The 20,847-nt window shown below is 60.2% G+C and overlaps 1 protein-coding gene and 1 non-coding gene across 9 annotated transcripts in view; both read left to right on the top strand.

Annotated features, from left to right (window-relative positions):
• Window positions 1-14,610, top strand: part of CARS1 (cysteinyl-tRNA synthetase 1) — a 46,856-nt gene extending 32,246 nt beyond the window's left edge. For 4 of the 8 annotated variants that reach the window (XM_089914339.1, XM_089914338.1, XM_089914336.1 and 1 more), the window contains 12 exons: window positions 212-341; window positions 427-530; window positions 907-1,004; window positions 1,177-1,366; window positions 1,860-1,928; window positions 4,198-4,279; window positions 10,000-10,080; window positions 10,627-10,694; window positions 13,181-13,240; window positions 13,629-13,712; window positions 13,854-14,081; window positions 14,299-14,410. In XM_089914339.1, coding sequence (XP_089770465.1) covers window positions 212-341; window positions 427-530; window positions 907-1,004; window positions 1,177-1,366; window positions 1,860-1,928; window positions 4,198-4,279; window positions 10,000-10,080; window positions 10,627-10,694; window positions 13,181-13,240; window positions 13,629-13,712; window positions 13,854-14,054 — 1,167 coding nt within the window. In that variant the 3' untranslated portion in view covers window positions 14,055-14,081; window positions 14,299-14,410. Of the gene's footprint in view, window positions 1-211; window positions 342-426; window positions 531-906; window positions 1,005-1,176; window positions 1,367-1,859; window positions 1,929-4,197; window positions 4,280-9,999; window positions 10,081-10,626; window positions 10,695-12,508; window positions 12,882-13,180; window positions 13,241-13,628; window positions 13,713-13,853; window positions 14,082-14,298 lie in introns of those variants that run through there. The other 4 variants (XM_022591094.3, XM_022591092.3, XM_089914337.1 and 1 more) reach the window with 4 other exon arrangements.
• Window positions 14,611-19,645: 5,035 nt separating this feature from the next.
• Window positions 19,646-19,718, top strand: TRNAA-UGC (transfer RNA alanine (anticodon UGC)). The gene has a single exon. It is a non-coding gene; the product is annotated as a tRNA-Ala (tRNA).
• The last annotated feature ends 1,129 nt before the right edge of the window (window positions 19,719-20,847 follow it).

Below are 20,847 nucleotides of genomic sequence, written 5' to 3'. Positions count from 1 at the left end.
TCCCCAGCAGAGCCTGGCCTCCACGTCAGGGGCTGTGAACCGCATTACTTAGTCCGGCTCGCGTGTGAGCAGCCTGGCCCTTGGCAGCGCAGGCCCGGATTCACGCCAGGCGGCACTCGTTCTGCACGTCAGGGCGCCCAGAAAGCGGCCGGCACCCTCTGTCCGGCCCGCAGCGGCGCCCCTGACCCCCGCGCCCGCCCTGTCCACTCAGGCCTACTTTGAAAACGACTGCTGGGTCAGGTACTTCCTGCACACGGGCCACCTGACCATCGCCGGCTGCAAGATGTCCAAGTCGCTCAAGAACTTCATCACCATTAAAGACGCACTGAAGAAGCACTCAGGTAAAGAGGCCTGGACGCTTCTGTTGTCGGAGGCACGGGCTCGGAGCTGCTCGGGAGGTAAGGAGCCCCGCGCCTCTCTCCGCAGCCCGGCAGCTGCGCCTGGCCTTCCTCACGCACTCGTGGAAAGACGCGCTGGATTACTCGGCCGACAGCATGGAGGCGGCGCTGCGGCTCGAGAAGCTCCTGAACGTGCGTCCCGCCTCCCCGGGGCAGCTCTGGGCCAGCACGGGGGGAGGCGGTGCCTGCTCCCCACGTCCCCCAGAGGGAACGGGGCGCGGCCGAGGCCACTAAGCTCTGGGGGGAGGCCAGCTCCGCACCACCTTCCCAAGGCACCTCATGTCACATGTGGCGCCTCTCATTCAGCCCCACCCGCTGGCTGCACCTCGGGGGCCCCCAAGGCTGAAACCGGACCCACTTGTCTCAAAGGAAAACCTTTCCCTTCACTACACCTGTGTGACGTTCAGACCGCACCTGCAGTGGAGGCACGTCAGTAGGACGGCTCTTTCCCAGGTTTCTCTGGGATGGAAAGGTCTGAATGCTCTTAAAAGGAATTTTCATATTTTAGGAGTTTTTCTTAAACGTGAAAGACCTCCTCCGAGCCCCCGTTGAGGTAGCCGGTCAGTTTGAGAAGTGGGAAGACAAGGAAACAGAGCTGAACAAGAGGTGAGGCGGCGCCTTCTCTCTGGGGCCCACGGGCGGTCCCCGCAGCACGCCCGCCAGTGGGGAGGCCGGTGGCGCCGTCCCTCCCACTCAGCAGAGCCACGCTCAGAACGGGCCGCCCCGGGAAGGTCGTCTGTCTGACGTCCCCCGCCTTCCTCTTCCGCTTCCCGTTCAGCTTTTACGACAAGAAGGCCGCGGTTCATGAGGCGCTCTGTGATAACGTCGACACGCGCGCCGCCATGGAGGAGATGCGGGCTCTGGTCGGCCAGTGCAACCAGTACATGGCAGCGCGGAAGGCCGCGAGGAGGAGGCCCAGCCGCGCCCTGCTGGAGAGCATCGCCCGGTACCTCACGCACATGCTGAAGGTGAGCCCCTGCGACGGCGCCGGCGTGGGCCCGCGGGTCACGGGAGCCACGCCGCTCTGTTCTCGGGTCCTGCCACGCCTGTGCCCGAGGCAGCGAGCCCCCGCCCCTGTCCTCGCTCCGAGCAGTTTCGCCTCTTTGCCTCTGCTTTTCCCCTCCTGTCTGGAGGTTTGAAAAGCACAAGGGCTTCCTCCCACAAGTGGCCCTAACATGTTGTTCACCACGCCCACCTCGTGCTGACAAGTCCCGGGTCCTCTGCAGGGGGCTCCTTGGTCCAGCGGCTCAGGCTGGGAAGGGGCCGGAAGGGCAGCGGGAGCCAGACCTCGTCCTGGGTCAGGTGCGGGGGCACCCAGGCCTAGGTTTCCATCTCTCCCCACCCGGCAAGGCCGTCGGCACTTCGGCCCGCCCCTCCCGGGCGCAGCGGCGTGTTTCGAGGACCGGTCCCCGCCTGCCACCTCTCAGGACCTCCTGTCCTGCATGCCTCTTTCTTCCCTAGATCTTCGGGGCCATAGAAGAGGAAAGCTCCCTGGGTTTCCCCGTCGGAGGACCTGGAACCAGCCTCAATGTGAGTAAAGCACACCTGGGCCCAGAGAAGCTCCCTGCTGGCCGCCCCGCCAATTTGGTGTTCCCTCCTGGGGCGTCTGAGACCAGCAGTAGGTCCCAGCCTGCCCTGGGCCCTCCAGCCTGAGCCCCACGTGGCCGAGTCTCGGCCTGGCTGGGGAGTTGGGCACAGTCCGCCCCCGTCCTCACCACCAGCTGTGTTGTCTTTGTGAGCTCCGTCCCAGGGGACCAGGCTGCACGGGCCGGTCCTCAGCCCCCAAGCATCTGAGCCATGGCCGCGGGGCATCACCACGGCCATGGGCATCACTACGGCCAGAGGGCGTCAGGAGTCCCGCGCCCGCGTTTCCCGGCATGCGTGCACCTGTAGGCAGACAACATGTGAAACCGTCTGTCCAGTGGGTCCGTGCAAGTGAGAAAACTCACCAGTGGTTGTTGGTGTCTCCTTCGAACTTGGCATCCGGGCAGACACACGGTTTCTGCTGCGGGAGGAACATCACGTAGGACAGGCACACACTCAGGTTCATCTGAGACGCGCTCGCCCTCCTCCCCTGGTCGGGAACGCTCTTTAAGTATTTGGTTAGAAGGCACATGTAAATGCTTACACGTAACGGGTCAAGTCCAAAGTAAAAAGGCAAAACCTTTTAAAAGTCCTGTTACCCAGTGAGGGACGGCGTGAGGCACTCTCTCCTGCGGACGGAGCTTAGGGGTGTTTTCCCAGGAGGTGACTTGCACCCCAGGAAACAGAATGCCAGGCCCTGTCCCCGGGCCCCTTGTCAGCCTTGGAAGTGGCTGTTGCTGTGGTACTTGGTGCTTTTTAGGAAGGAAACCCACGCGGTTGCTTTGTTTTCTCGTGTAAGCAATACCAGACGTGTATTTTCTTTAAGGAGAAACACACACTAGAAACACCTTGGAAGGAAGTCTGCCTTTGAGCTTTAAAAAAATGTGTCCAGGGCTTCCCTGGTGGTGCAGTGGTTGAGAGTCTGCCTGCCGATGCAGGGGGCGTGGGTTCGTGCCCCGGTCCAGGAGGATCCCACGTGCCGTGGAGCGGCTGGGCCTGTGAGCCATGGCCGCTGAGCCTCTGCGGCGGTGAGAGGCCCGCGTACCACAAAAATAAAAAATAAAAAAATGCGTCCAGCATCGGATGCCTGGTGTTTCTGGCCCCCAAGCCTCCTCCACCCGCCCTTTGAAAACAGCTGCCTGGAATAAGCAGCCCTGAGAAGCGTGGTGGGTGCCGGCTGGGCCGAAGGACAGGCCCGAAGTCACGCCTTTCAGAGTTCACGGCTTTACTTCCAGACCTGCGTGGTTTTAGGAGCGGGTCTTGAACCACCTAGTACTGAGCGGTCTACAGCGTGTGCTGGGGTAGTGTAGTCAGCTGGGCCGCTGGGGGTGCCGGCCTGAGACCCTCCTCCAGGCTGACCTCAGGCACGCTGGCCAGCTCCCCGCAGCGAGGCTCCCCTGCGGCCGTGTGCGTGTGCGGGCGGGTAGGCGTGTCCTCAGCCCACGCGCAAGATTGGGCCTGAAGTGGCTTAGGCCGTGCTGAGGGCTTGACGGCCTCACCAGCCTTTGCATTTAATCGTTGGGATTTTGGTCACTGAGCTGCACGGAGGCACGGAGTCTAGTGGAAAAATATGGTAGATGTAACAAAAAAGGTTTTCCATAAAATTGTTATTTCTCTGGTTTGGATTCGCCCTCTTGGGTTTTCCTTTGCCGGTGGGCTTTGCGTCCCATGGCCACCTCTGAGTCACCGCGGGCGGTTCAGTGTTGTGCAGACGTGAGGGTGCGTGTGGGCAGCAGACAGTTGATGGCACACAGGCGTGTGTGTGGCCTCAGGTCGGACCCAAGCACAGCCGGGCTCTGTGGTGCCGGCCCCAGTGGAAGGGAGGCCCCAGCCCAGGAGGAACGGCCTCAGCCTCAGAAAACCATCCCTCCTGGGAACGCCCAGTGTCACCGTAGGGACAGGCTTTTAACAGCCGTGTCTGCCTGAGACAAAGGAGCTCCTGTGAGCCACTGGGCGGGGCCGCCCACAGGACTCAGTTCGCTGGGGGGAAGGGGACCCTCTTACTGTGCTGTCCGCGCCGCCACGCGGGACGCCCCCGTGTCCATGAGCCGACCGTCGGGGATGGGCACGCGCACCCTGGACGCGGGTCACAACGGGGCGTCCGCCAGCCACACGTCCCTTGGCAGCCCTGCCCTGCGGCACGTGTACTAGGCTCTGTCCTTCATAAACACGAGGGTGGCTGGTCTCTCGGTGACCCAAAATGTTCTTTCCGCAGCTCGAGCCCACAGTCATGCCGTACCTGCAGGTGTTGTCGGAGTTCCGGGAAGGAGTGCGAAGGGTCGCCCGTGAGCACAGAGGTGAGGCCGTCACACGCTCCGTGGCCTGGGCACGCCTGGCCGGTCCTCTGCTGCACGTTATCCTGGGTGTTGTAGGTGATGAGCAGCATCCCTGGCCTCTGATCACTAGATCCAGGGACACCCCCACCCCAGTCAAGTCCTGGTAGCCACACAGACGTCTAGACGCCAAGTGCCCCTACGGTCAGGGCAGCCGAGCAGAGCCTGGGGACACTGTGAGGGGCCAGCGTTTCCTCACCTCTTTTGTTTGTGGTGACTCAGTTCTGCTCTCTGGGGCGTCCGCAGGGTGAGGACTGGAGGTGTCCTTGTCCCTGCCCTGCAGAGGCTCTGTGGTGACTGCACAGCCTCTGCTGGGGACAGTTCTAGGTTCTGCTCGGGGCCTCGCCAGCGGCCCTGGGGACTTGGGATGAGCTGGGATCAAACGTGTTGTCTTTGGGGCCAGTTTTGAGCAGTTGTTAAGCGGGTGGTGAGTGGCCTCAGGCAGGCAGTCTGCTTCTTACTGTGGTGGTCTGGACTCACAAATGACCACCACGGCTAAAACTGACCTTGCAAGGTTCCGGGCCTGGTCCAGCTGCTGTCCTCACGTTGCTTCTTTAATGTTTGTGATTCGACAGAGGTGGGCAGCGAAGCCCCTGGAAGGTAGAGGCCTTGCCTGGGGTCACATGGGGGTCGGGGCAGACCCCCACTGTCGTCGCCTGGTGTGCTGTGCCCCCCCCCCCCCAGTCCCCTGTGTGATGAGAAGTCACACCTGGAGCTCATCCGGGTGGGGCCTCCCAAGGGTGGAGCCGGCAGAGGCCAAGGCGGTCAGGGAGCCTCCAGGGGAGCTGTGCCTCAGTGGGGAGTGGGCAGGCCCCGGGGTGGGGCGGGAGCTGGCCGGGGCCTGTCCCAGGGCCAGCAGAGCAGGGGGGCTCTACCGACAGAGAAGAAAGAAGCAGTTTCTCCTTTAGTGCCCACAGTCCATTTGGCCAGAGAGCTCAGGCCTGGCCAGCAGGGATGTGGAGTGTGGGTGTGTGACCAGGAGAGGCTTGGGAAATTGGGAAGAAGTTAGAAGGGCCGGGACGGGCACACGGTCAGAATGGGAGACCGGCAGGGCGTCAGGAGCCTCTCTGCCACTGGAGAGATGGTAGCCATTAGCTGTCGTTGTTTTTTTATTGTGGTTAAATATACACAGTGTAGGAGTTACCACCTCAACCATTTCTAAGTGTAAAGTTCAGTGGCCTTAAGTAGTTCACATTGTTTTGAACCATCACCCCCATCCATCTCTAGAACTTTCCATCTTCCCAAAAAACTGTCCCCGTTAAACACTCCCCTCCCCTCCCCCAACCCCTCATCCCCACCGTCTACTTTCTGTCTCTGTGGGTGTGACTCCTCCAGGGACCTCATGTGAGTGGAATCAGACAGCATTTGTCCTTCTACGTCTCGCTTATTTCACTGAGCGTAATGTCCTCAAGGTTCATCCACGTTGTAGCTTGGGTCAGGATTCCCTTCCTTTTTTTTTTTTTTTTTTAAATTTATTTATTTATTTTTGGCTGCCCCGGGTCTTGGTTGCTGCACGTGGGCTTTTCTCTAGTTGAGGCGAGCGCGGGCTACTCTTCGTTGCGGTGTGCAGGCTTCTCATTGCGGTGGCTTCTCTTGTTGCGGAGCACGGGCTCTAGGCACATGGGCTTCGGTAGTTGTTGCACGCGGGCTCGGTAGTTGTGGCTCACGGGCTCTAGAGTGCAGGCTCAGTAGTTGTGGCACGCGGGCTTAGTTGCTCTGCGGCATGTGGGATCTTCCCGGACCAGGGCTCGAACCTGTGTCCCCTGCATTGGCAGGCGGATTCTTAACCACTGTGCCCTTCCAGGGAAGCCTCTCCCTTGCTTTTTAAGGCTGAGTAATATTCCATTGTGTGGATGGACCATATTTTGCTCATCTGTTCATCTGTGGATGGATCCCGTCTCCTTTTGTAGCATCTCCAAGCCTGCGCCCGACAAGGTCTCCCTGCTCACTGCCCATCTGTTTTCCACTCCTGTGTCACAGCCCCGCCCCACAGTAACCAGCCCTGATGGATGCAGGCTGCCCCGCCCTGAGCCTTGTGGCTCTGTGGACAGTACACACGGGGAAGGGTGCGGACCGCAGTTGCAGGGTACGGGGAGGTGCTGGCAGGGGCGTCCAGCAGATGGCCACACAGAGACACGCTCCTTCCCTTCTAGAGCCTGGAGTCAGAGCCCCTTGGCATCTGCAGGGCTGTGAGGTCCCCGGGGCTAGCACGCTTTGCCAGGTGCCCTGGGAAGGTCTCTGCCTTGGCCCACGTCCAGGGAAACCTGTTTTCCTTTGCTGGGCTCCGTCGTGGTGGTGCAGCTGCTTCCTTCCAGAAGGGGCCCTGCCAGCCACCGGCCGCCCCATCTCTGTGCACCCACCACTGGGAGCCGGTCCACACAGATCCGCCCATCCCCACTGCTGTCCCAGTGCCTCTTCTCCACGGGGCAGCCTCCGCTCCTGTCTGGGCCTTGCATGAGGTTCCATCCCAGCCCCAGCTTCAGTAGCCTCAACTTCAGACCCGGATCTGCACAGCGTCGGGAAGACCCCAAAAGCCTTGGCTTCACCCTGCTGGTATGGCAGGTGGGCGGGGCGGGGGGCAGCATCTTCTGTCTCCATGTACGGGCTTCTCCCCCCACCCCACCCTGGAGGCAAGCTCCCCGTCTGTGCTCTTCTTTTAAGGTTGCATTAGCTGTTCTGAGACCTTTGTACCATATGTTTAAGAGTTGGTTTATTGAATTCCTCGAAAATATCCAACTGGGGTTTTCCCTTTAAACAAAAATAACTTACTGAAGTGGAACTCGCGTAACGTAAGCCTGGCCGTTTTAAAGTGAACCATTCAGTGGCGCTGAGTGCCTTCCCAGCGTTGTGCGGCCACCGTCTCCTTCGGGTCCCAGCATGTTTCCACCCTCCAGGGTCACGCCCCCTGCCCCAGCCCCTGGCAGCCACCAACCTGTGTTCTGTCTCTGGATTGACCTGTTCTGGGCATTTCACATAAATGGAGTCACACAGTGTGTGACCTCTTTTCTCTGGCTTCTCAGCAGAATGTTTTCGGGGTTGTCCACACTGTAGCATGTGGCGGTGCTTCATTTTTTTTAGGGCAGAATAATCACCAGGTACGTATATACCGCTTCCATTTATCCATTCAGCCGTTGATGGGTGTTTGGACTGTTTGCACCTTTGGTGAACAGGGCTGCTGTGAACACGCAGGTGTAACCATCAGATTGGGCCCCTGTTTTAGTTGTTTCGGGTACACGACTTAGGAGAGGAATTGTGGGATCATACGGCAATTCTGTGTTTAACTGTTTCAAGACCCACCAGAGTGTTTTGCATGGTGGCTGAACCATTATGTGTTTCCACCAGCGGTGCGCGCGAGGGTTCCGATTTCTCCACATCCTTGTCAGCCCCTTTTATTTTCTGTTTATTATTGTTAATAGCCGTCCTGGTGGGTGTGAAGGGGAATCTCATTGCGGCTTTGATTTGCATTTTCCCTGACGAGTAGTGACAACGAGCTGCTTGGCCGTCTGAACCTCTCCTTTGGAGAGTTGTCTATTCAGGCCCTTTGCTCGTTTTTTTTTTTGTTTTTTTTTTAAATAATTTTTTAAAATAAATCTATTTATTTTTATTTATTTATTTTTGGCTGCGTTTTTTGGTTATTTGTTGCTGCGCGCAGGCTTTCTCTAGTTGCGGTGAGCGGGGGCTGCTCTTCGTTGTGGTGCGCGGGCTTCTCATTGCGGTGGCTTCTCTTGCTGCGGAGCACGGGCTCTAGGTGTGTGGGCTTCAGTAGCTGTGGCACGCGGACTTAGTTGCTCTGCGTCATGTGGGATCTTCCCAGACCACGGCTCGAACCCGTGTCCCCTGCATTGGCAGGCGGATTCTTAACCACTGCACCATCAGGGAGGTCCCCCTTTGCTCATTTTTATTTGGGTCATTTGTCTTATTGAGCTGTAGGAGCTCTTTCTTTATTGTGGGCACTAGACCCTCTTCAGAAATGTAAGTCGGGAGAGGGTGGAAGAGAAAGCCGGCTCCTAAAGTGAGAAAAAGGTTTGGAAGGAAATCCCGGGGGCAAGTTTGAGCTCTGTGGACCAGAGCAGGTCTCAGATGGAGGTGAGGGTCGCGCTCTCAGCCTTGTGGAGGCCATCTAGAGGATGGCGCCTGAGGGGCCCCAGGGAGGGGTGTCCCTCCCCTGGGGGTATGGCGGGGAGGCGGGGTTGGGCCTGAGGGTGTGGAGGGGAGTTGGTGGCAATGATGGCAGGGCCAGCCTGCTTCCCTTCCCGTTACGGTGAGCAAGCATCCGTTGGGCACTTGCCTGGGCCGGTGCCCTGGGGTCTCCTCAGGGCTCTGGGGGGACCCGTCTGAGCAAGGGGCCCCGAGGGGCAGAATGAGGGGAGGGACCAGATACAAAGGGCCTCGTCCCACCAGCCCTGTTGCGGGGCTGGAACGGGGCTTTTCCTTGACTGGCGTTGGGAAGCGGGAGACTGTGCGTCACGCTGCACGTGTGGCCGGGGCTCGGGCATCCCCTGAGATGTGTGGGGCATCGTCCATTCATTCATTCACCCGTGAGTGGACTTGTGGGGCACCGGCACAGTGCTGCGGGAGCACCCTGGGTTCTGGGGACGCAGTGGAGACAGGACAGGTGAGTGAGTGACCACGTGGGCCGTGGTCAGTGCTGCGGGGAGGGACAGCGCAGGGCGGGAGGGGTCTGCTTTCCTGGCACCAGCAGGAGTTCCCACTGGCCCAGTTCTTAGCCCAAAGCTGAATCTGCTTCACCCTGAGGTCAGGGTCTCAGAGCTGGAATGTCCAGGTGAGCCTCTCCTGACGTCTGCACGATCGTGTTTAGTTGGGGTTGAGCCCATATGGGCTCAGTACAAACGGGCTGGCCCCTCCCTGGTCTGGCTGGGCATCAGACACCCTGGGCGCCGTCCGTGATGGCCGTTACAGGACTCTCCCAGGCCCCCCCCGAGCTCCTGGGCCTTCACCGGCCCTAACCAGGTGCCGCAGAGGTTAACACTGTCCAGACTTGCAGGGCCCGTCCCGTCAGGCCTAGAGGCCACGCCAGCCGTCTGCTCAGCTCTGCCCACTCTGGCTGCTTCGTGTGTGCCGTCTCTCCTGGAAGAGGCGCTTCAAAGCCAGTGGGCCGGCCAGGCTCCCCGGGCCGCTGCCCGTTCAAGCCCAGCTCTGGGTGGCCACTTCCCTCGGCTGGGGCGAGGCTGGCCAGGAGCGCCAGTGCCCAAGGCAGAGTGTCGCTGAGGTGGGGCGTGGGTCCCACCCCCAGGCCTTTGGCCCCTCTGATCCCTTGCTGGGCTGGGGCCCTGGACGGTGGGACGCGGCCGCCTCTCTCAGGATCGCCTTGCCAGGGCCGCGGGGGCGCGGCGCTCCCAGGCGCCTTCCCGAGTGACCGGGGAGCTCATTCCCGGGCAGCAGAATCCTAGTGCCCCCGGGCCTGCCGCCCGCAGGGCTCTCCCCAGTCCGTGCGCCTCTGCGGTCAGTGCCCGCCTCTGAGCAGCGCCCTGAGCCGGTGCACAGGCCACGGGTCCAGGGGCTGCTCTGGGCTCACCAGTGGCCGCGACGTCTGTGTCTCGGCTTCTCCTGCGTCTGTGGCCAGTGGAATAGCCCGGTCCCTCCAGAGGCACAGAGGGGTGGCTCTTCCTTGGGGCCCGGGCGTTTCCGGGCCCAGTGGACCGAACTGCTTCCTCTGTCCACAGTCCCCGAGGTCCTGCAGCTCAGCGATGCCTTGCGGGACGACATCCTGCCTGAGCTGGGGGTGCGGTTTGAAGACCATGAAGGTGGGTCCTCTGGGCGTGACACCGGGTCAGGGGAGGGACACAGGGTGGAGATTGCTTTTGAGAGGAAGAACTCCGGGACGGGTCCGAGGACGCTTCGCCTTTTACGTGGTGAACCCCCCGTGATGCGTGGTCCTGGGGGACCTGTAGTTGTACCTTCTTGGGCATCACTGCCAGCACCTCCTCTCCTGCGGCCTGACTGCCCGGCGGCCCTGTTTTTGCGGGGCCACTGGCCGCCTTTTCTCATGGCCTGTCACTTGGGAGGCAGCCTGTGTCATGTGGATTGTCAGCAAGTTTCACAGCTTGTGTTTCGACTTGGTGGGAGTTTGGGCTGCATGGAAAATTATTGGATTTTAAACACTCAGATGAATGTCTTATTTTATGACTCCTGGGTGCTTGGTCTTGAGCAGCAAGGCCTCCCCACAGCACAATTAACATTTGACCTGTGCGAGCAGGAAGGAGGCCCCGGCTTCTCTCGGGGGCCCTGTGGGCGGGAGTGGTGTGGGCCGCGCTGGGCTTGGCCTCGTTTCACGGCTGTTGGCCTTTCAGGACTGCCCACTGTGGTCAAGTTGGTGGACAGAGATACCTTACTGAGAGAGAGAGAAGAGAAGAAAAGGGTGAGTAAAACCGCAGTGACCTGAGCTGGGTGTTTTGTTTTTTGTTTTAAGTTGTTCTTATTATTACTTTTTTTTTTTTTTTTTATTGGCTGCATTTGGTCTTCATTGCTGCGCGCGGGCTTTTCTCTAGTTGCAGCAAGCGGGGGCTGCTCTTCGTTGCGGTGCGCGGGCTTCTCATTGCAGTGGCTTCTCTTGTTGCGGAGCATGGGCTCTAGGCGCGCGGGCTTCAGTAGTTGTGGCTCGCGGGCTTCAGTAGTTGTGGCTCGTGGGCTCTAGAGCGCAGGCTCAGTAGTTGTGGCGCATGGGCTTAGTTGCTCCGCGGCATGTGGGATCTTCCCGGACCAGGGCTCGAACCCGTGTCCCCTGCACTGGCAGGCGGATTCTCAACCACTGCGCCACCAGGGGACTCCCTGAGCTGGGTGTTTATTGAAAATGTAAATATCACTGGAGTTTATATACTTCACCTTTAGGAGTTGGCATTTATACTCTTAGTAAAAAGTGCCAATGTTTATAAACGTCAGAAGGAAGGACGAGATAGGTAACTACTGGGCGATTTTCTAACAACAACAACAACGAGATCCAGCTTCTGATGAAGGACCCGGGGTACAAGGGAAGACTTGTCACCTCTGGGAAACCGCGAAGCTGACAGGTGTGGTCATACCTCGCTCTCACCTGAAGTGGTGTCTCCCTGTCTCTGGGGTTGAATGTGTCACAGTCACACCTCCACCCACTCCCGCCCCCAGCACCGTCCTTCTCACGCCTCAGGGGTTACTACACCTCCGTGAGCAGGGCTGAGCCAGGGAATCCATGAAGTGGGACAGTCCCTGCTCTCGGGGACCTCAACGTCCCATAGAAAGAGAGAGGCAGGAACAGACGCAGTGCCTGTCAGATCTGCTGGGCACAGCTCGCTGGGTGCAGGGCCCGAGAGGCCTTAAGAAGAAACCCCGGGGAGAGGAGTTTGGGAGGCTGGGTGGGAAGGGGCCTCGACAGGTGTCCACAAGGAGAACTGACGGGTGGGTGGGTGGTCAGGGAGCAGAGCGGCGAGGCTGGCCCGGGGCTGCGCTGGGCGCCAGGGACGCTGGTGTGGACGCCAGGAGGGGCCGAGCATGAGAATTAAGGAGCCCGGGTGCCGGGGAAGATCTGGCTGGAGTCAGGCTGGTGCAGGGTTCCGGGAGCTGGGCTTTGACCCCAGTCCAGGCCCTTCTTGGCCCCTCCCGCCCCTTTCCATCCCGTTCGGTCACCCCCGCTGGCGTCACGTCCCCTGGGTCGGGTTCTCCCCATCCTTGGACACCGCAGCGTGTGGGCCGCCCTGGCCCTTCCCCGGAGGTGACGTGGGGCTCACTCCCGCTCTCCCCCCAGGCGGCCCGGGGCGTAAAGACAGGGCAGTGAACTTGGATCAGGCACCCCTGCCCATGTCTTCACTGGCCGTAAGGCCTTTGCGGGAGGGATTTGCCATACACCTTCCCTCTGGTAGCTCGACTTTCCAGCCAAGGGAATCCCACCCCAACCCCCGTGTGTGGAGGCGCCTGGGACCACGGCCTCGTAGGCTGTCTTCTCCCCCAGCGGGATAAGCACCTCCGGTCTCTAAGTGGAAAAGCAAAAGCCCTCAGCACCCGTCTTCCCACCTCCCAAGCTCCGTGCCGGGTCCCTCTTCCTCCGTCCACCCTCAGCCCCTCCTGCTCTGCTCAGGTTCTCCGGTGACAAGGCGCATCCTGGGGTGGCCCTGCCCTTGACCCCTGCTCTCTGGGACCCTCCCTTTGCTTCCCGCACTGCACTGCCTGCATTTCCCGCCTCTCTGGCGTCCCCCCACCCAGGTGACCTCACCCCGTCCCAGGGCCCCTCTGCCACCTGTGTACCTGTGACCGCCGAGTTCTCTCTGGCCCAGACTCCTGTGTCCAGCCGCCTACCTGAGGGCTCCGCTTGGCCAGGAAGCACCCGAAACCCAAGATATCCAAGAGGGAACGCGTGACCTTCCATTCCCCAAACCCGTTCCTCCTTCCTATCCGGGGCACACGCTGTCCACATGGTGGCCCGAGCCCAAACCTCCCGAGGCAGCCTCGGGCCCCTCCTCACGGGCACCCAGCCCAGCCCCCAGGCCCTCCCTCCCTCCCTGCCTCCTGCCCGGACGCTGCCTGCCTGGTGGGAAGTGGGCTCTGGCTCCCACCCGTCTCCTCCAGCCAGCCCCCCTCCCGCCCTCCCCAGGTGCCCGGGCCCCTCAGGGTTGGCCCTTGCCGTGCTGTCCCTGGTCCCGCACCCGACCGCAGCCCCCCCTGCTGCCGGGCAGGTCTGGTCCTTTCTTCATGTTGGTTGTGCTGCAGGTGACCTCACGCATGGTGTCCAGTCACCGCCCCGCGTCGAGAGCAGGGCTGGGTCAGAGCCCAGCTCACAGGAATGGGCGGGGGGACGGCAGGGAGCTTGTCCTGTCCCTCTCCCACCCAAGAGGGGCCTGGGCAGCTCCAGCTCACGGGGCGTTTGCTGTCCCCCAGGCTGAAGAAGAAAAGAGAAGAAAGAAAGAGGAGGCCGCCAGGAAGAGACAAGAGCAGGAAGTAACGTCTGCTCGGGGGCGGGCTCCTGGCGGAAACGCACTTTGACCCCATGCCCTACCCCCTGTGCCTCCTTGGGGCCCAGCCGGGCGCCCCCTCTGCCTCCGTCCCCAGCGGTGGCCCCTCACACAGTGCCCCAGGGAGGCCAGGAGCCCTGGGCAGGGACAGACGTGGCCGCGAGCTCCAGGACGGCTTCTGTGGCCTTGATCCTGTCGTGCTGTGTGCACGGCCGTCCCCCTGTTCCTGCAGAAAACACCTGGCTCCCTCCTTTCACTTCCCTCTGCCCAGCCGTCGCTCCCTGAACCTGGGGGCTGGGGTGGGAGCCGACACGGGGTCACGGGCGTGGGTCCCCACGCGGGCTCGGAGCAGCGACCCCATGTCTGTGTTCCAGGCGGCAAGGCTGGCCAAGATGAAGGTTCCGCCCAGCGAGATGTTCTTGTCAGAAAGCGACAAGTATTCCAAGTTCGATGAAAACGTAAGAAATCCTTTCTTTCTTTTCAGAACGTTGTTAGACCATTAAATTGGGATGACAGGGGTTTTCAAACTTGGCTGAGAAGATTCTCTGTCCAGGGTGCTGTTTGCAGGAAGGCGGGCTTCTTATGTGGGGCTGTTTCAGGTCCAGCACGTGCAGCCCAGTACCCAGGGCCGCCCCTCCCTCACCGCGGCCCAGCGGCTCTGGTGCCGGGCGTCGTGGCCTGGGCCGGTTGATGGATTTGCAGGGACTCACCCCACAGACAATCCAGAAGGGCCATGGCACAGGTGTGCCCATTGCTCCAGGGGCTCTTCAGCGTGGCTACTCATGGCCGCTTGGCCTTGAGACCCTCAGGCCTCCCTCACTGGTCTTGTACGTATTTGCTCGTATCAGAACCATGTCGACCCTGGTGGGGAACGGTGCCCCTCACCCCTCAGGCAGGGGGGCACCCCAGGATGGTCGCTTCCCAGAGGCTAGCACGGGCACCTCGGAGCAGTGCGCTGGGTCCAGAGCGTGGCGGGGAGTGGATGCCGGGCAGGCGGACTGGCCTGGTCAGTGGGCGGTGACCGCCCGTGCTCTCGCCTTTCAGGGTCTGCCTACACACGACACGGAAGGCAAAGAGCTGAGCAAAGGGCAGGCCAAGAAGCTGAAGAAGCTCTTCGAGGCCCAGGAAAAGCTGCACCAGGAATACCTGCAGCTGGTTCAGAATGGAAGCGTCCCGTGAAGGCGGGGCCGAGGCTCCACACCGCCCCGGGGGCACCAGCTCCCCGCCCCGGGGGCTCTGCCGCCAGCTCCAGGCGCGTCTACAGTGCTCCTCGGGGCCTAAGTTAAGGGTTCTGTCCGGAGAGGGCTGGGCCACCTCTGGCTCTGAAGCGTCAGCAATAAAGTCTTCCCAACGCGAGGCCGGGCTCTGTCTGCCGTCACCCTGCACGGTCAGCGCGCGAGGGGGCCGGCCGGGCTGCGTGGTCAGCAGGTCACAACACGGGAGCTCAGGCCACTGAGCGGCTGCAGCCGAGGACTGTCCCCCCCCGCCCCCCCGACCCTGCCCCCGTGCAGATGGCTATCGGCTAATCTCTGGTGTGTAGGCGCATTAGGAGGCATTTGAGTAGGAAAAAGACAGGCTCAAGCTGGCAGAGCCCGCTGGCGCCTCACACAAAGGCTGCTCGGCCGGGTGCCCGGGTCCTGCTGGGTCAGCTCGGCGCCCTGTCTCTGCAGCGATTCCGCGGGCAGGCGGGCCGGCTCAGCACGGCTGGCGATGAGATGGGAGGAGGGGGGATCTCAGCAGCACAGGGCAGCAATGTCCCCACCAGGAGAGCGTGTCCTCACCAGCCTGCTCTCGCATTCTTACTCTCGGGGCTGAGAATCCCCACCTGAGCTCCAGGCCTGGATGGAGCAGGGTGGCAGCGAGCCGGGACTGGCTCCACCTGCAGAAGCGCGGGGCCAGGTCAGATCCGCGAGAACCGGCGATGGAGCCCTCGGGGCTGGGAGACGCCATCCAGGTCTCGCTCGCGGCGATGGCGGGGCAGGGGGCTGGGGTCGGGGTTGGCACTGTCCAGTGGTGGCCACGCTCACCCTTCACCCCCGCGGCCCGCTCGTAGGAGCATCACCCCCAGAGCAGGCGGGGAGCAGCCTGCTGGCCAGTGCCGGCTGCTCTGGGGGGCTCCCACCCACCCAGCCACACGTGGAGCACGACAGCTGTGACCCCACGAGGACAGGCCCTGCATATGTTCGACTTTTGAACCTTGTAAATGTTCTACGTTAAAAAAAATAAGCCAGTAAGAAAAAAGGCCCCAAAACGAAGTGGAACAAACCCAGGGCAGTTATCTACCTAACTAGTCACCCCAGCATTTAGTGCCTGAAGTGACAATGACCTTATTATTGACCCTGAGGGTTCCGGGTTGACCGGCTCCTCTGGGCGGGTCTGAGTCAGGGCCCCACACCGGGTGCGGTCAGAGGGCGGGGGGTCTGCGTGCTCATGCCTGGGTCCTGGGCGGGGGATGCTGGCGTGTGGCCTCCAGGTCGGCGGCCTCTGCGGGTCCCAGGAGAGTTGGGCACCACGTGCCCTTTGGGATCTAACCTCAGAGGTCACGCGGACCCCCTCCATCCTCCCTGAGGGGAGGCTGCCCCAGGGCCCACCTGCAGACCCCTGACGGCAGTGGCAGGGCCTGGAAAGGGTGGCAGCTGTTCAGGAAAGCGCCACCTGCCGCAAAACCGCAAATCACACCGGTGAGAAAAGGGCCCCTTTGGTTGATTTGAGAACCTGCCGCTTCGCTGCACATCTTTCGGAGGGTGTGTCCTGAGGCCAAAGCCGTGCAGAGAAGTCAAACTTGGTTCCATTGTTGTGTCGCTGGGCGTGGTGCTGGCGTGGTCGTCACCCTCGGCTCTGTGCGGGCAGTGGACACGTGCCTCGACATCAGCAGCCCCGCATTCATCCATCGTGAGGAAAAGCACCAGAGAATCACGTGCTGTTAAACACGAACGGAGAAGACAACGGAGGAACTTACGCTTGACTTGTAAACAGTAGGTATTTCCCGGCCATGCAGGCTGAGAGGGGACCACCCCGGTGGCCACGAGCACCCCCAGGGCCAGCTTCCAGGCTCTGAGTGCCATCCCCTCTCCTGGGAGAAGCGGCCAATTCCAGGCCGAGGGCAAGCGCACGTGGAGGCCCAAGGCATCCCGGTACCCTGAGGGGAAGCGTCCCAGACGGAGGGGTTGTGTCAGAAGGACACGGGACAGACCAGGAACACACACAGCAGCCAGGAGAGTCTTCGGGGCAGAGGGTCACGCGCAGTGAGATTCCAGTGAGATGACTCGAGAGGACAGAACTAGAGAGAGCGGCGTAGCGGTGCCAGGGGCTGGGTGGGGGCTGACTAGGGACAGTCTGGACCCTTCACCCTTCGACCACAGCGGTGGCTGAGGAATCTACGCCCGTGGCCACGTGACACCAGGGCTGGTGTCCCAGGGTTCATCTTAGGCAAGATGTACCTGTCAGGAAACCATGTGAAGGGCACAGGGACCCCTCTGCCGCAGCTTCCTGGGAACCTCTCATGATTTCAAAGTAAAAAGCCTCAGGAGCTTCCCCTGGCTGAGTCTGCGAAAACTGGAGCCCTGAAAAGAAGGGATCATTGAAATCCAGGCATCCACACTTATTCTCAAAAGCAAAGAAGACCAAGACATAATAACTTGTCACCACTGGAGGTGACACCTGGTCCACAGACTTAGTTATTTATAAGTGGCAGGATTGGGACTTGTCTGGCGGTCCAGTGGTTAGGACTCTGTGCTGTCGCTGCCATGGCCCTGGGTTCAGTCCCTGGTCGGGGAATTAAGATCCCGCAAGCTGTGTGGCGTGGCCAGAAAAAAAAGGTGGCAGGATTAAACGTCTCCCACCCTCCATGGAAACTATTTCAGAGCCACCCATGTCCCCACTGAAAAGGGCAGCAGTGCCAGCGAGTAGAAGTGGACAAAACAGGACAGTTGGAATGCCTCTGTTCTGGGGCCCCGAGTGCAGCCCCGACTCCAGCCAGGGCGGCAGTGGACGCCGAGACCCCTGCTGAAAGTTGGGAGCTGACTGTTTTCAGGACACCAAAGCGTCCCCTCGCAGGTGGCTTGTCGGTCACAGGGGACCGGGAAAGGTGCACCTGTCACCTTACAACTCGGAGCTCTGCCCATCACCCCCTCCCCCCAGCACTCAGGCTCAGCATCCCCCGAGAGGGACATGTGGGCCTGAGGGGTGGCCTGCAGGGGGGAGCCCGGCCTCACCTGCACAGAGGAGTCTTTCCACTAAAAACACGGAGTAGGTACCGAACACAAAGCTTTTAGACCCGTGCTGCCCGGGACCTTGTTAAATCACAGACCCTGACTCGGATCTGGGTGGAGCTGGAGATTCTGGCGTTTCCTCCAGGTCCCAGGGTGATGCCCCTGCCTCTGGTCGGGGGCCCCACCTGGAGGAGGAGACTGTCCGTTTCACTTCCTGCTCACCGGCAGTACTGGGGACCGAGACACAGGCGGGAGGTGCCACAGAGAGGCAGCCAGACTCATCGAGAAGGCAGTGCCCTCCTCGTGACTCGGGAGAGATTCGAGAAACAAAACCACCACCTCCCGTGTATGAACCTTGATAGCTTTGAACAAGCTGGCCACAGAGATGTTTGGGGACACGTGCGCATGGGCGTGGTGTGATGCTAAGGAATCTGGTGAATTTTGTTCGTGCGATCGTGCCAGTTGTGTCCACACATGTCCTTAGTTTGGGACAACGTGGCGTGGTAATTGAGTCTTCAACAAAGAAAACTCATGAAGCAAATTAATACAGATGCTTCGGGTCACACCTGAGTGGCCGGCGTCTATCTGTGCCCCAGGTCATCCTCTCTACCTTCCTGTGTTCCAGACTCTTCGTGATCAAGTGTTGGTTAAAACATGCCACCAGGAAACCCTCTCGTCTTTAGTGGACGACCGGGGTGGGTCGCGGCACCTGCAGGGGGTGGCCTGGGGGCTCCTGGTTAGGAACGTCCTCACTGTCCCCTTTGCATTCGGCCTTTGCACCCTTACAGGCTGCAGCAGAACCTTCTGGAACAAGATGGGGTGGAAAACTCCTTTAACTTGTAAAATGTCAGTTCACCTGTAAAAAGTGTTTCTTTTGCGTGTGTGCATGAAACCTCTTTCCAGCGCTAAGAGCCAAAATTGTCTTCGTGCTTCTCCCCAAAGAGAAATCTTTCGTGTTTTCATTATTTAAAAAAGCACAGGTTCACTATTTAAAAATCGAATCATGCAGAAGAGTACCAGACTAAAGTAACGACAGAGTGTCCCCTTAAGGCCATCTAGAGCGAGCCTGTAACAGTTTGGGGACAGGCTCCTGACACCCTCCTTCTGAGTTTACAGATAGCGGCCCTCTCCGCACGGAATAGATGGTGGCTAGTTTCTGATGTCATCTGCTTCTTCCTCCTGTCTCCATGTGTCCTTGTCATTAGAGCATCATGACCTGGGGGCCACCGCCCTGGGGAGGGATGTCAGGTGCTTCTGGGGCCCCGTGCTCCCTCTCTTCTGCCAGCCCCGGGGGTTACTCATTGAGCAGTGCCCACGAGAGGCGAGGGGCAGGGCCCCTCCAAGGCCAGGTTGGTTGTGGTCCAGCCGTTTTTGAGCTGGGGGGCTGAGGGAGTCATCCAGCCCACCTCTATTTCCTCCTCTGGAGGTGGGGACGATAGTGTCCACCTGGGACATCGCTCAGCCAAGGCCTTGCCATCATTCAGTGGCCCCGAGATGAGGCACAGTCTCTAGGTGGGAAGGAAGACAGGGCGCCTGTCCTCCTGAGCTCAGTCTGGGGGGAGCTCAGGCCGAACAAGGAGCAGAAACCAAGGGCAGGGCCACCCCTGGAGGGTAACCCCCTGAGTTCCCCATGGCCGGAGGGCGAGCCAGGCTGGGGACCTGCGTAGAGGGGCTGTTAACAGGTGTGCATGAGCTCAGAGCCCGGTGGTGTCAAAGTTACGATGGTGGGAAAACGAAAGCCACAAGGTGGCCAGGGGCCTTGGAGTTCTAATCCCAGCATCTCTCAGCCCTGGTCTTACTTAGCATCATCCAGGGACTTTTCAACAGACTGATGCCCGCTGTGCCTGCCCCGTTCTGAGTTCACTGGGGGCAGCAGGGATCACAGAAGGACGCTGGGCAGCAGAATGCCACCAGTGTGCTGGCGGGCAGCGTGGAGGATGGGGCGGCAGGAGGACGGGCTGTGACCTCCAGCCAAGGGCACGAGGGTGGCCTTAGCCCGTGAAGAGCTGGGACCCTCCTGGCTGAGGAGGAACCAGCCCAGTGGAGATCTGTTTGCTGGCGCTTCTGCTGTCAGTGGGTAGTCAGAAAGGATCGTGCCCACAGAATAAGACACGCCACTACAAGGCTCCGGTGTCAGCAAAGCTTGGGTGTTTGTCAGAATGAACGTGTCTTGAGGGACTTCCCTGGTGGTCCAGTGGTTAAGACTCTGCCCTTGCAATGCAGGGGGCGCAGGTTCAATCCCTGGTCAGGGAACAGTAGCCAAAACAAAACAAAAAAAGACACAAGGCCCCACATGCTGAGAGTGGTTTTTTTCTTTCTTTCTTTTTTTTTTTTTTGGCCCATAGCATGCGGGATCTTAGTTCCCCAACCAGGAGTCGAACCCGCACTCCCTGCAGTGGAAGCGCATAGTCTTAACCACTGGATTGCCAGGGAAGTCCCCTGGGAGTGGGTTTTTAAAGCTGATATGGCAAGGCAGGAAGCGCAGGCAGCCAGTGGGTCTGCTGCCGGAGGGCGGGCGACTCGCCCCGGGTCCCTGGGGACACTGCCGGGGCCCGGGAGGGTGAGGGCAGATCCCTGAGTGGGAGGTGGGCAGTGGGAGGCCACTCCCCAAGCCCCTCAGCCTTCACATCGTATAGAGGCTCCAGAAACTCAAGGACACCTGCAGCAGCTGCCCTGTTGTACTGGACCGAATAATGCAACCCCGCAAATCCATGTCCGCCCAGAAGTCCACAGTGTGAGCTAATTTGGAAATAGGAGGCTCTTTGCAAATGTAATTACTTAAGATGAGATCCCACTGGAGTAGGGTGGGCTCTAACTCCAATATGACCTGTATCTTTGAAAGAAAAGGAGACAGCCACGGGGACAGGCCACGTGAGGACAGAGGCAGAGGCTGAAGGGACGCGGCCACAAGCCCGGGGAAACCTGGAGCCCCCAGAATCTGGAAGAGGCAGGAGAGATCCTCCTCTATAGCCTCCGTGGGGGGAGCGGGGCCTACCTACAACTCGATTTCAGACATGACTCTCCAGAACTGGGAGAGAACACATTTCTGTTGTTCAAGCTGTGCGGTTTAGCGTACTTCGTTGTGACAGCCCCAGGAAACAACAGGACCTCCATCCTTGTAATTTCAGCCTATTGAATAGACAAACACGTTTAATATGACTTAACGCCTCATTTAAATAAATCCACTTGTGATTATAAGGGGGGGGGGTGGCAGGAAAATATAGTCAGACTGCAGGCAGGCGAGGACTGTTGCCTGATTTCAAAACAGATACGAATAGAACGTGGTGCAGGTTCCCAGGAGCTGCTCCGCACGAGGCCAGCTGCACGAGGCCAGCTCCGCACGAGGCCTATTCCCGTTTCCACTGGGGAATCCGGGAATCAA

The sequence above is a fragment of the Delphinapterus leucas genome, chromosome 7 (assembly GCF_059928025.1).
Source record: "Delphinapterus leucas isolate spDelLeu-1000000601 "Yukka" chromosome 7, BTC_Dleu_Yukka2, whole genome shotgun sequence".
NCBI classification, from domain to species: Eukaryota; Metazoa; Chordata; class Mammalia; order Artiodactyla; family Monodontidae; genus Delphinapterus; species Delphinapterus leucas.
The sequence above is the reverse complement of the archived record's forward strand: the minus strand, read 5'-3'. Positions and strand labels throughout refer to the sequence as shown.